Source organism: Diabrotica virgifera, chromosome 7 (genome assembly GCF_917563875.1).
Source record: "Diabrotica virgifera virgifera chromosome 7, PGI_DIABVI_V3a".
NCBI classification, from domain to species: Eukaryota; Metazoa; Arthropoda; class Insecta; order Coleoptera; family Chrysomelidae; genus Diabrotica; species Diabrotica virgifera.
In genome coordinates this window covers 91,427,582-91,441,950 of record NC_065449.1, presented here as the reverse complement: position 1 = coordinate 91,441,950, position 14,369 = coordinate 91,427,582, and the positions used below count along the sequence as shown (strand labels likewise).

The following is a 14,369-nucleotide window of genomic DNA, read 5'->3' as shown; positions in this document are numbered from 1 at the left end:
CTACTCGCGCCACGGTTTATTACTAATAAAGTCTAATAACCGTGTACTCGCGCCGCGTTTACCTCCTACCAGTCTGAATGTAATAGTGGACCTAGCGCCCTCACTCGGAGAGTATTGCACTTAAAAATGTCCCAGTCATCGCAAATTATAGAGCTTAAAATTCTGTATATTTTAGTGTAGACATCTCAAAACGACCAATTTTGAGTTGTCCCGGTATTGTTGCCGGAAGGCGTATTGTCCAATAAATTTAGCCGTAACACATTTGGGTGGTTTTCTTGTCGCTGTAAATATTTATCACTGTGTGACACTATCACTTCACTCACAGTTGGCACTTAGGACGTAGGATGTATTTGTTGCTTACAAACCACGGCGCATCAGTTATTGCTCGTAACACCTTGTTTTGAAATCGGTCCATATAATATACTTGAGACTAAAGAAATGAGAAGTCCCAAATCCGTAACTCTGAAACCTTTCATGGAACCAATTTCTGATTACATCCTTTAGCTCTACCTTTTACAAGTTATAAGGCAAGGAGACGAAGTATAAAAGAGACGAAAGGGACTCTAGAATATGCAGTCACATTCCGTCTACTCGTCTAGGAAAGTTCCAACGAAAGTTCGTTGCGTGTACTCACAATCTGAGTAAACTGAGAAAAGAAAGACAGCGTATGTTTCATTTTGGTTCGTCAGAGATGATCAATCATCCACGTACGTTTCAGTCTCCCCAGACCTCATCAGAGGGGATACATGATCATATGTTGCCTCTTTGATGAAGTCTGGTAGCCCACACAAAAAACGAAAAATGACGATTTTCAAGGCTCAAAACAAAATTAAAAAATGTATAATTTTTGAAACTCTTCTTCTTCTACGGCACTACAGCTCAAATTGAGCGTTGGCCTGCTTTATTTTTTGCCTCCACCCTTGTTTGTTTGTGGCTGCTCTTCTCCATACACGGACTCCTAAAAGGACTTGTGTGTCGCTGTTTACTGTGTCTTCCCAGCGCTTTCTTGGCTTCCAACTTGTCTCTTAACCTGCATTCTAGCATTCATTTCTGAAATTATTAAGTACCAATTTCAAGTTCAAATCTTCTTCTATCAGCTCCCCATAAGAAGCCCCCATCAAGGTACATGTAGCCTCTTGATAGTAGACTTAGGCAAATAAGCAAATAAAAAGGTATAAAATATGCGCATAAATATGCAGTAATTTACGTAAAAATATGCATATTTATCTTGAAAATATGCATGTCGTAAAAAATGTTGAAAATATTTTTTTATTTACAAAAATATTTACAATATTATCTTCACATGTTATATTAATTAACATGGATGTATGTAGGTTACAAACTAAGTTTATGTAATTAAATATACAGTGTGTCAATTTTAAAACTTACAATGGCTATATCTCACGAACAAAAGCTGAAAACGAAAAATGCTTGAAACCGTTTCTAGAATAATAAGGCGGAACTAAAATGACATGAAAGAGAACTCACCCCCATCAACCCCCTAGGCCCCACCCACCACAACCAAAAAAGTTTAAATTGCAAACCCGTACTTGTGATACATCATTGAAAAGGCTATAAAAAATTCTATCCAATGGTATAAATAATAATTATACAGGGTGAAGCAATAATTGTGAGACTTTGGCTTAAATGAAAAATTTAATGAGGTTTTGTTGAACTACAAATTTGATAAAAATGTAAATTAAGTAAATGTTCAAAGTGGGTTCTGTTATTTTGTAAACAATAATACAGTCTATTTTCAAATTCTGCACGAAATTTGACAAATGTTTTTCTAGTAATAGGGCGACATGCTTAAGTAATTATTTCTCGCAATTTCCCAAGTGACGCAAGTTAAGTTTTATAAACAACTGATTTAAGGCAGAAATGGCAAATTAAGTTTCAATTAAAAAAAAAAGTACGAGCGGACACTTACCATTTAAAATAATAGTCCGGGAGATAGCATTACAAATACAAAAGTCATAGTAAGCCAGCTGATATTAACACCCTGTATCATTATTATTTATACCATTGGATAGTACTTTTTATAGTAGGATAGTATATTACTTTTTCAATGGGGTTACCCTAAATCAGTTGTTTATAAAACTCAACTTGCTTCACTTGGGGAATTGCTAGAAAGAATTACTCAAGCATGTCGCCCTATTACTAGAACACTTGCTAAATTTCGTGCAGAATTTGAAAATAGGCTGTATTATTGTTTACCAAACAACGGAATTTACATTAAGTAGTTACTTAATTGACATTTTTAATAAATTTTTAATTCAACAAAACCTTATTAAATTTTTGATTTAAGCTAAATTTCACAATTATTGCTTCACCCTGTATAATTATTATTTATACCATTGAATAGCATTTTTATAGCCTTTTCAATGATGTATCACAAGTAGGGGTTTGCAATTTAAACTTTTTTGGTTGTGATGGGTGGGGCCTAGGGGGTTGATGGGGGTGAGTTCTCTTTTATGTCATTTTAGTTCCCCCTTACTATCCTAGAAACGGTTTCAAGCATTTTTCGATATCAGCTTTTGTTCGTGAGATATAGCCATTTTAAGTTTTAACACTGACACACTGTATAAGTATTTTAACAAATAAATAATATGATTTCGAATTATGTTAACAATAAATTATCAAATGCTGTTGGAAAATTTCCTTTCCAATATTACCATTAACGGTTTGACACACTTTTTCTTGACACTAATTCTTTTATTAAAAATGTACTATCTAACAATGATATTTATGGAGGATTCTAGTAGTTTTCTGAACAAAACTATAGTTTAATTTTATGAATGACAGTTGCTGTTGAAGAATGTTATTTTGGGATGCTTGCTTAGCTTCCAGTGTGGATTGGCAACTATCATCCGTTAAAAGGTTAATTAATTTTTTCAAATGAACAAAAAGATCAGCATAGAAATTAGTTGCTTCTAACTTCCAACCACTGGCGAAGCGTCCATGTAACCACTGTTACCATTGGTAACAGTTAAAAATCTTACAAATAAATATTTTATGACGATGAATAATTCTATTTACCAATATTTTTACCAATAGAAATATATTATTATATTATGTGGTAATAGTACCTAACTCAGTAAATAGCCAACTACTCATAGACACGAAAATATTGGCGAGTTTATGTGACTCAGTTGCACTTTATTATACTCTGTTACCAGACTCGTTTCTGGTTACAATGGTTATATACCCACGTTGGCGCTCGGGACCGGCTAGTGACTGACTGAAAATTTTGAAGAAGCGACAGCATAAGCGCGCTGTGTATCAGTAGCGCTGTTACCAGATTTAAAATTGGTGACAGTACCTATAAAAAGTGTGCGTGCAGTTAACCATGGATGAGTGTCACTTCTTAATCGACCAATTACTTGAAAAGTAATTCTCCTTGTACAATTTTGAAGTAAAAAATGAGAATAAAAATGAAAGACCTATTTAAAACAATTTAAAAAAGGAATCAACAAAAGTAGTTTGATATTTTAAATTTAGTTGGTACAGTGAAAATCCTTGGTTATATTATGGTTGCAAGAAAAATATACTGTATTGTTGGCCATGTTTTCTGTTTTCTACAGAAAAATGGGTGGACCAGGTTTACGATTTAAATAGTGTTAGATTTTTAAAAAGGAGACATGAAATTTCTCCGTTACCTACATGTAAGATGTATACCCAATTTGATTCAGTTTGGCAAAACAAAAATCAAAAGTTCTCTTAACCAAGCTTTTAAAGCAAATATTGCTGAACATAATGAGTTTGTTAAAAAAATAGATAGGTATATCCTTAGCACACTTATAATTAGAGACTGGAAAATATGCACTAAAAAATGTCTAAAATATGCATGCAATATGCATTTTAAAACAAGCTGAATATGCACAATTAACATGCAAATATGCATTTATATATGCACTTATTTTTATATGAATAATTTTATGGTTTACGTTAAATACATAAATAAATAAAAAATAATAAAAATAAATAAATAGGTTTGAATTTAAACCAAATTGTATTATTATTTCTTAATATATTTTTTTAACTTCAGGTTTTGTGACAAATAAAACGGCAAAATATTTTATTTTGACCACAAGATAAATAAGAGTACAATAAAATAAATGTACATATTTTTATTGTTACAATATTGATTCATATTTTCTAAACTAATATTATAAAAAGAGTACAATAAAACAAATTTACATATTTTTATTGTTACAATAAATAATCATATATTGATTCATATTTTCTAAACTAATATTATGTCTTCTATCTGTTAATATTTGTTTATAGGCAGAAAAAGATCTCTCAACGTCACAAGATGTAATTGGGGCATATTTAAACTTTGCTATTAGAGACGGATCCATATTAATATTTTCATCGAAGTTTCCAAAATTGATTATATTATTTATTGAACGCAATAAAGTGAAACCCTCATTTTTGTTTAAAACGTCATCAAGTTTATCTTTAATTTTTACTCCAATTTCCCCATTCAGATTTGTTATTTTCTGTTTAACCGAATCAACAATAGACATACTATTGTGAAGACATAAATTTTGAGCCTCTAATTTTGTAATTGAACTTTCAATGATATCGAAATTCGATTTTATATACAACAATTGATTTTTAATAGACTTTTCTTTAAAAATATTTTGACAGTTATCAATAGCGGTACAAGTCGGATCAAAACTTGAAATAACGCTTTTGATGTCGTCGTAGTGTTCAGATAAAAATATAGCACTTTTAAGCCAAGTTCCCCATCTGGTTAATACTGGTTCTGGTGGTAAAGGAATATCGGGAAGCATCTCCCTATATACCTGTACACGTAGTGGTGCTTTCAGAAATACTTTTTTTACATTATTTATTAAGGTGTTTACATTGGGAAATTCAATTCTAACTTTCTCTGCAACTCTGTTTAGGCCGTGCGCCAAACATGTACAGTGAATTAAATTAGGGAAAAAGATTTTAAGATTGGATGCAGCTTTCATCATATATGAGGCGGCATCACTAAGCATTAATAATATTTTTTCAAATGGTACTTGATCAGGTAAAAAAAAATTTGTTAGGGATTCGTTAACAAATCTAGCTATTGTAGCATAGTTTGTTTTTTCCAAACATTTTACACTAATTAAGTATGAGTTTTTAAAATCGCCAGAGTCGTTAAGAACTCCAACAATTAGATTCGCAATTTGTCGACCCTTTGTATCCGTTGTTTCGTCGACGGAAATCCAAAGATATTCGGCTTTTAACTGATTTTTAATACTCGTCATCACATCTTTGTAACATGCACTGACATATTTTTTCCGAAGAGTTGAAGAACTTGGTATTTGAGCTGGTTTATCTTTAATCTTGCAATAAGTTTTTAAAAAGTTTTGACACGATTTATGTTCTAACTTGTGCAGAGGGATATTGCAGTTCAAAAAAAAATGGCATAAATCCTTTGCAAAGGTTTCTTGCCCAACTGACGTATTCTGAATCTGCAAACTGTTCTGTAGAATCTGCTGGCGAGGTTTATTATCATTTTTTGATAGCTTAGTTTGGTGAAGTGAAGTTTTTATGTGTTGAACTACTTGGAATTTCTTTTGACATGGAATCTGGAATATAATGATAATGATGTTTTAGATGTTTTCGTAAATAGATACCTACATTAAAATGATCAAACTTTTTAAACCTCCCCCAATTTTTTTTTATTTCTCAAAGTGAAATTGAAATCGTCAAACAATAAAGTACAGTCAGTGTACCGTAGTATACAGGGTGGGCCACTCTCAACACCTCGCTCTGTATAAGCCAAACCGTTGCGAACTTTAAAAAACAGTTTTTGAAGAAATGGGACGGTTTGTCATTTTAGAATAGACAGACACATAGATGTGCAAAGAAGTTTGATAAGTTTAAAAATCTATTGAAGTGGAGAACTTACCTTTTTATCACAAATGGTGCAAAACATACTTTCACTGTCGATAACTTTTAGATGATTGTTACTTCCAATCCAACTTCTGAGAAGACTTGATTTTTCCCTTGCTACTTTAGGCATTTTCACAATAATAATAAAATGATTTTTTTACACAGTATAGTCAATAACTTGCAATCACAAAAGTTGAATAATCGGCGATTGATTTAAGACTAACCATTCATAAAATAAAATAATCTATCCTACCCTTAAAATGCTTAAAATTTCGTTTTGGTTGGTTTTCCCAGAATAATTCATAGTTGGCCGACACCAGCAGAAAGTACAGGTAATATTTGTAATGTTATTCAAAATATAATCGGTATTTACTTAGGTAATTTGTAAATTCTGAGAAGTCTATAAATCTTAAATATCCGGATAATGATACCTGCAGCTATAAATAACGCCCATTATGTTTATGGGTACAACAACAAAGGAGCTTAACAGCAAAATATTTACTTTCACATTTTATTTTAATGGATGTTGATGTTACTAATATATACCTTATTTTTAAATGGGGTAGAGTAAATTCCCATCAAAATATGCATTTATATGCTCTTAAATCTCCAAATATGCAAGGCATATGCATTTATGAAAAACATGAGAAATATGCAGCATATATATGCATATGCATTTTGCATATAATCCAGTCTTTACTTATAATAGATACTGTTTATTTTTGGGCCAAAAAAGAACTAGCGTTTCGTGGTCCTTTTGAGTGCGACAACTCTGTCAATCGAGGCAATTACAGGGAATTGTTAACACTAATTGCCAAAAAAGATCAAACATTTTGTCAACATCTAGAAACATCTATTTTTTCGAGAGTGATATACAAAATGATATTATTGAAACTCACCGGCACAAAATTCCGCCACCCAAAAATTTTTGATTAAGTTTGACAATTTATAACTTTATTATTTGGTATTATTCCGGTAACAAAAAATTTTGCTTTCATGTCATTGTACAGGGGTGAAAGGAAACGTTGAATTTTCTCCTAATTTTAAAAAATTCTATGGAAAAATGAAATAGCTGGTTTTGTTTCATAGTCCTGTCATATTTTTCCGGAGGTATCACCAACATTTTGTTTATTGAATTATCTGAATATCTTTTTTCTTGTAAGAGCTGTACCATTTTTTGTAAATAAAAACATTGATTGACTCATACAATTGAGGTTGGATTGATAAGATTAGAATGGCCCGCATGCAGCCCAGATCTCAATCATATTGAGCATTTATGGGATGAATAAAAAAGCTATTTGCCGTCATCCTAGGCCTCCAGAAAATTTGGTACAGTTATGGCCCTGGTAAAGGAATATCGGGCTATTCCCCAGGCAAGGAAAACACATATTTATTAGATGCTAAACAGATTGCGAGCAGTCGTTGCTGCAAGAGGTGGACATAACCGCTATTGATTTGTTTCGTTTTGTTGTTAAATTTGTTTTGTTTTGTTAATTTTAGTGCGTTTGATATTTTTAATTAAATAAACATTCAAGTCAGTGTTTTTAATTACAGCTCTTACAAAAAAAGAGATATTCATATAATTCAAAAAACAAGACCTTAGTGATACCTCCAGGATAATACAAAAGGAGTATGAAACAGAACTAGTCCTCCAATTTTTCCACAGAATTTTTTAAAGTTAGGAGAAAAAATAACGCTTACATTCACCCCCGTATAATGCCATCTAAGCAAATATTTTTTGTTACCGGAATAATAGAAATTTACATCAATACATGTACCTACAAACTCGTGCAAGAATCTTGAAAATCGAAGTACAAATAATAAAATTTATAGATTGTCAAACTTAATCAAAAATTTTGGGTGGCGGAATTTTGTGCCGGTGAGTGTATATATACATTTAGCCATATCTCCATTTTTTTAAATAAGATTTCTTGCATCTGGGTTTGGTAACACTTGAGAAAAAGTCACGCGTCGCCACTGCTTCCAACCATGTTCCCCATCGTGATAAAACGGGTTGCGGTGGCAGTGGAACAACAGGAAGCATCTATCCATAATATTGTACATATTCTTACGGGTGATTTCAGGAACACCTTTTTGAAGCTTGCTATTAAACTGTTAACTAGTCAAAAAGTTTTTCTTATTTCCTCTGCAGCTCTGTTTATTCCATACGCTATACATGTATCAAGCTTGGATAAAATAGTGTAATACTAAAATAAAACAGTGGCATCTGTTGCCATTTGAAGTCCGTCAATAGAGGTTCTATCCTCTGGACACTGCAACCCACATGGGGCAAAGTTATATGTTGCCTAAAGTTAAATCCAGAGAAATTTTAAATACATATTCTATTAATTTACATTATTTACATTTTTTTATAAACTTAAAACATTTAAAGGGGTTTAACTCTAATATTTTGGTGGCTCAGGCATGCTAACCTGAAGTAAAATCTGATGATGGATTTGTAATTCCGAAAACGTTTATTTTGATGTAGCCCTTTTTAGGGATTTTATAAGTACCTATATACCTTTTACAAACAAATTTAACCATTTTTTGTGATTCATGGTATACAGCCAGCTATAAGAATTTAATTTCCTCTTGGAAATTTTATCAAAATACAGGGTGTAACAAAAATACAGGTCATATATTTAACTACATATTCTGGGACCAAAAATAGTTCGATTGAACCTAACTTACCTTAGTACAAATGTGCACATAAAAAAAGTTACAGCCCTTTGAAGTTACAAAATGAAAATCGATTTTTTCCAATAAATCGAAAACTATTACAGATTTTTTTATTTAAAATGGAAAAATGGCATTCTTATAGCAGTAGCATCTAAAAAAAAATTATAGTAACATTTGGACACCCCATAAATACTTTATGGGGTTTTGTTCCTTTAATCCCCCCCCAAACTTTTGTGTACGTTCCAATTAAATTATGATTTTAGTACCATTAGTTAAATACAATGTTTCTAAAAATTTTTTGCCTCCTAGTACTTTTTCGAAAAGTCAGTTTTTATCGAGATATTTTGAATATTTGCAAATCCACCACAATTTGTATAGGGTTAGTACGTTTATGGTAATAATATGAAAATTTATTTATGATTTACATTTTTAGGTATTTTTGAACCATATTAAAAAATAAGCCACATCTCGATAAAAGATGCCTTCTCGAAAAAATACAAAGAGGCAAAAAACTTTTAGACACTGTGTTTAACTAATGGTACTGCAGTAATAGTTTAATTGGAACGTATACAAACATTTGGGGGGTTTAAAGGGACAAAACCCTCATAAAATTTTTATGTAAAAATATTAAAAAAGAAGCCCCAACTCGATAAAAATTACCTTATCGAAAAAATACCAAGAGGCAAAAAAGTTTTAAAAATATTGAATTTAACTAATGGTACCACAATAGTAATTTAATTGGGACGTACACAAAAGTTTGGGGGGTTTAAGTGAACAAAACACCCATAAAATTTTTATGGGGTACACAAATCTCACTATAATTTTTCTTTAAGATGTTTCTACCATAACAATGCAACTTGTCCATTTTCAAGAAAAAATCTCTAATAGTTTTCGATATATTCTAAAAAATCGATTTTCATTTTGTAACTTCAAAGGGCTGTAATTTTTTTATGTACATATTTGTACTAAGGTAAGTAAGGTTCATTCGAACTATTTTTGGTCCAAGAATATGTGATTTAATTTATGACCTGTATTTTTGTTACACCCTGTATATTTCCAATATTTAAAATCTTTGTTTGTACCACCGTGTAAATATTTAAAATAAAAAAACCAAATAATACGTAGATACATAACATGTACTTATTTTTTGTCACAAAATGAGCAATAAACTCTTTAGTCATATCCACAGATAGCTCTTTGACAGAAGACAGAAGATTTCATCTAAGTTGAAACGCAGTTTATTTTCGGCCTTTCCAAAGTACAATAATTATTCACAAATTACAAAAACACGTCTTTAGGGCTTTAATTTTACAACAGCGAAATTGACCTTTAAAATAAAAATGTTTACCTAGCGTAGAAACTGCCCCTTTTTTGGACCCCTTACATTCAAGGAAAAAACGTGAAAAAACTATACCGCTCTCGTTTATTAGTTAGGCACACTCCGATACCAAAAATTTAAATACCAAGAGATAAAACAAAATTAAATATTGGGTTTACAAGCTATTTGTAAGTTTGAGTTTAAAAATATAGATATAGTTACGACCAAAATTTCAAAGAATATGCATTTTATGCACACTTTTATAAAAATATGCAAAATTTGATATTTTTGCATTTTTTATGCATAATATGCAAAACATGCAATTTGCATATTTGCTTAAGTCTACTGATAACCTCTGATGAGGTCTGGAAGCCAACAAAAAACGAAAAATGACGATTTTAAAGGTTTAAACCACATTTAAAAAAGTGCATAATTTTTTAAATTAGCTCCAAATTAGTATTAATTTCAAGCTCAAACCTTTTTCTATCAGCTCCCTATAAGAATTGTTGGCATGTTTTATTGTAAAACATTCTTTTTAATTGTTAATGAAGTGCTTATGAGAGAACGTGCGATCAAGCTGCATTAAAAAATAAAAAACAATGTTTTAAAATAAAATAAGCAAAAGTATTTATAGGAATCTAAGTTAATAAGGTTCGAATTTAGGCACTTTGCAGATTCAAAAGTAATATTTTTTACCTGTGTTTTGAGCCTTGAAAAATCATAATTCTTCTTTTTTTTTCAGATTAAATTGTTTATAAATCGAAAACGATCAACTTCGGAGAAAAATTATGAACCTCTTTTGTTTCCAATGATCCTAAGAACTTAAAATAGTGTTTACCCTGGCCGACAAACTTGATTTTTATAATGTTTTAATTTTTTTTCTAAAAATCTAAAAATCTAAAAATTGTGCAATACATTTCCGAGAAAATAGAGGCGTTCCATACATAAAACTCACTCTGTATATAATATTAAACACTAACAATATATTTATTTTCTTTTGATTTGCAGGTACATCATTTGAATTACAGGATGGGGTATTAGGAATGGCACTTTCTCCATTTATTCCTGGAGAAGGCAGACGACTTTATTATCACTCATTGAGTAGTGATACAGAACATTATGTTAAAACTTCTGATCTGAAAAATCGGTATTTATGGGAACTCAGAAAACCTTTCCCAACTCTTTTTAAGGTAAATATTGATTATGTTTTTTCAAAATTAACATCATTTCATAAGATGTTTCGTTAAACAACAAACAACTAATATTTTAGTTACTTTATCGTGCTGGTTAATACCGATCTAAAATAAGAAATTTAGTTGTAGATATAATAAAGTTTGCCGTGATGTTTTACACAAAACAGCGAATTACACATTAGAAAAATATAGGAGACACTTAAGAAAAAATCAGATATTTTAAAGCAATAGAAAAAAAAAACAACAACAAATAAGGATTTTAAATAAATAGCCCAATAAATGACCGCTTTGGAGTGTAATTTTCAGGGTCAACTCCGAATTGCATGAAAATTTGTAAGTATTTAGGTTCTACTTACCCTCCACTTCGGAGTTGAACTTTTGCCGTTGGTTGCTTTTACTTGGAAGGTGACAATCACCTCTTCTAGGGGGTGAAAAACCCGCGCCGCGTTTAAAATAAGTAACTTTCGTTCCATAGACTTTTTTCAAAGAAGTCAATACTTTTTGAGTTATTTTCGATTGAAAATGTTTTTTTTTCGACCAAAAAAACACGTTTTCCGGCGGCTTTGCGCAAATAACTCCAAAAGTAAATATTTTATAACAAAAAAATGTTCCTAATGAAAAGGTAGCTTATAAAAAAAAAACGAAAAAAATTGGTGTACCAATGAAGTCTATAAATGCAGTAAGAGCAAAGTTGTAGCTCATTAAATTTACGTTCTTATTTGTCAAATTCCAAATCGAATATTTCAACGCGAACTAACCCTAAAATTAAGCAATTTTCGGGAAAAACTTATTAAATTTCTTTAACGTGTTTAAAAGAAGCCTTATTTTATATTTTATAAAACTTTCTAGTATAAAAAATAAACGAGTTACGCTCAAAATAAAGTTGACCCTTTTTTTTTGGTAAAAAAATCGTGAAAATCTTTTTCATATGAATGTGTATTATTTATACGATCTGTAAGTTCCACCGGTTCGAAGTGCTTATTTTTGAGAAAAATTGGTTTTATGGTAGAAAATTTTTTTCTCAAAAATTGCGGAAAAATGCACTTTTCTCAAAATAACTTAAAAAAGTATTATATGACAAATGTCAAAGAGTAAAAAATGTAAGTTTTTTTTTATAAGCATGCTAGTTTCATTTTGTTTTTATGTAAGACAAAAATTTGTTAAGATATAGCTGTTCAAAACTTTTGTACACTCGTGATTAGTGACTCGTTCAAACCCTTTCAAAAATAAGCACTTTAAACCGGTGAAACTTACAAATCATTTACAAAATATATAAGTAAAGTAAATTGATTATAAAACTATAACGATTAATTTCATTTGGGGTGCTAAATAGGAGAGATTTTCACGATTTTTTTTTATCAACAAAAAGAGACGAACGTTTTTTTGAGCGCAACTCGTTTAACTTTAATGCTAGAAACTTTTATAAAAAACAAAAATAAAGATCTTCTTATACACTTTAAAAAAGTTTTATGGACTTTTCCCGAAAAGGGCTTCATTTTTTGGTTATTATTTCACTTTGGCATATTCGATTTGGAATTTGACGAATAAGAATGTATTTTTCATGAGCTAGAACTTTGCTGATATTGGGTTTGTAGATGACAAAAATACATAAATTTTTTAGTTTTTTTATATGCTCCATTTCTGCTAAGAATAGTTTTTCCATAAAATACTTAGTTTTTGAGTTATTGCCGAAAAACCGCCTGAACACGTGTTTTTTTTGTCGAAAAATAAACATTTTCAATCGCAAATATGTAACTCGAAAAGTATTGACTTACTTAAAAAAATCTATAGACCGAAAGTTGCTTAAAATTAGTCAATTTATCCATTTCCGGACTTTATCCATAAAAGCAACCAACGTCATAATTTCTACTTTGAAATGGACGATAAGTAGAACCTAAATCCAAATTTTCATGCAATTCGGAGTTGATCCAGAAAATTACACGGTATTGCCGTATTTTTCCGGATCATTTATTTGGCTAAAAGAATGAAATAAAAAAATACACAAACTAAAACAAAAAAATGCATTTTTCGGAATAATAGAATTAATATCTTCAAAGAGTACATTCATATAAACAATATGCATCTAAAGAAAATACCTGGAGTTAGCAAAACTATGGTTCGTAGAGTATAAATACAGTTGCACGCCATTATCTACGTTAGATATCTAAGTTGACATATTGCCAAATTACAAAAAAAAATCTGAATTCATTTTAAATCAAATATATCACATAATTATGGTGTCGGCCGGTATGCGCTAGACCGTTTTGCGCCCTTACCTGAAATCGGCCGGTTTGCGCTCTAACATTTTCTTAATGGAGATGTATATCTAATTATTATTTTCTTATATCGACCGTTTTGCGCTCTCTTGTAATCGACGTTTAATTTTATTCTACCATAACGATCAGGTAACGGTTAGGCTAGTAAAATTAGTTTTAAAAAATCATAAAACTATAAAAAAGTGGATATAGTCTAGATGATGTGCACAGCAAATGGAAGGTAGAAACACAAAAAAAAGCCGGAAATACCCGAAAGTTAAGTTAGGACCGAAGGGTTGGGTCTTCCTCCTTCTCTTCTTAGAAGGGCTTTCTAAGTTCTTTCTGACTCAACTTTCACGGGTGGAAACACAAAAAAAGCCGGAAATACCCGAAAGTTAAGTTAGGACCGAAGGGTTGGGTCTTCCTCCTTCCCTTCTTAGAAGGGCATTCTAAGTTCTTTCTGACTCAACTTTCACGGGGTGCAGTTGTCTCAGTCGTGTGTCTTAGTGATTCCAAGTGAAGCCAAGAAAATGGCGTCGTGTACCGCGTGTGAAATATAATGTTCTTGGATGGTATTGTTATGGCAGCAGATAGGGAGAAAATTCTCGCCTTTTTATATTCACACGGGGTATTAAAAAATACTACGAAATGTTGTGGCTTTACTGTATCGGAAAGGAAGGGGACTTATTTTGAGTCAGGTAGGTTCACCAGACTATTATTGTAGAATGAAATTAAAATTATATTGCAAGAGAGCGCAAATCGGCCGATTAAGGAAACTATAGTAGCTAAATATTTCTATTATGAAAATTGCAAAGCGCAAACCGGCCGAATTCCATAATTATTGCAGAAGTGGATTATACAACACAACAAATTAATATTCAATGTAAATAAATAAAACATTATAAATACAAAAAAATTAAGTAATCTTACGTTAAAGTAAATAATAAAAACAATAAATTTGTTGACCTATAAAAAATATAAGAGAGGAAAAGAGAAGAAGTAAACTATCTCTAATCGACCTGTTTT

The 14,369-nt window shown here is 31.1% G+C and overlaps 1 protein-coding gene across 9 annotated transcripts in view; it reads left to right on the top strand.

Annotated features, from left to right (window-relative positions):
- The window catches only part of LOC114335683 (major royal jelly protein 2), a 267,509-nt gene that overhangs the window by 137,873 nt on the left and 115,267 nt on the right, over positions 1-14,369 (top strand). For 7 of the 9 annotated variants that reach the window (XM_050655701.1, XM_050655700.1, XM_028285965.2 and 4 more), the window contains one exon: positions 10,904-11,085. The exons of the other annotated variants lie outside the window; for them this stretch is intronic. In XM_050655701.1, coding sequence (XP_050511658.1) covers positions 10,904-11,085 — 182 coding nt within the window. The remainder of the gene's footprint in view (positions 1-10,903; positions 11,086-14,369) is intronic. 9 annotated transcript variants of the gene reach the window in all.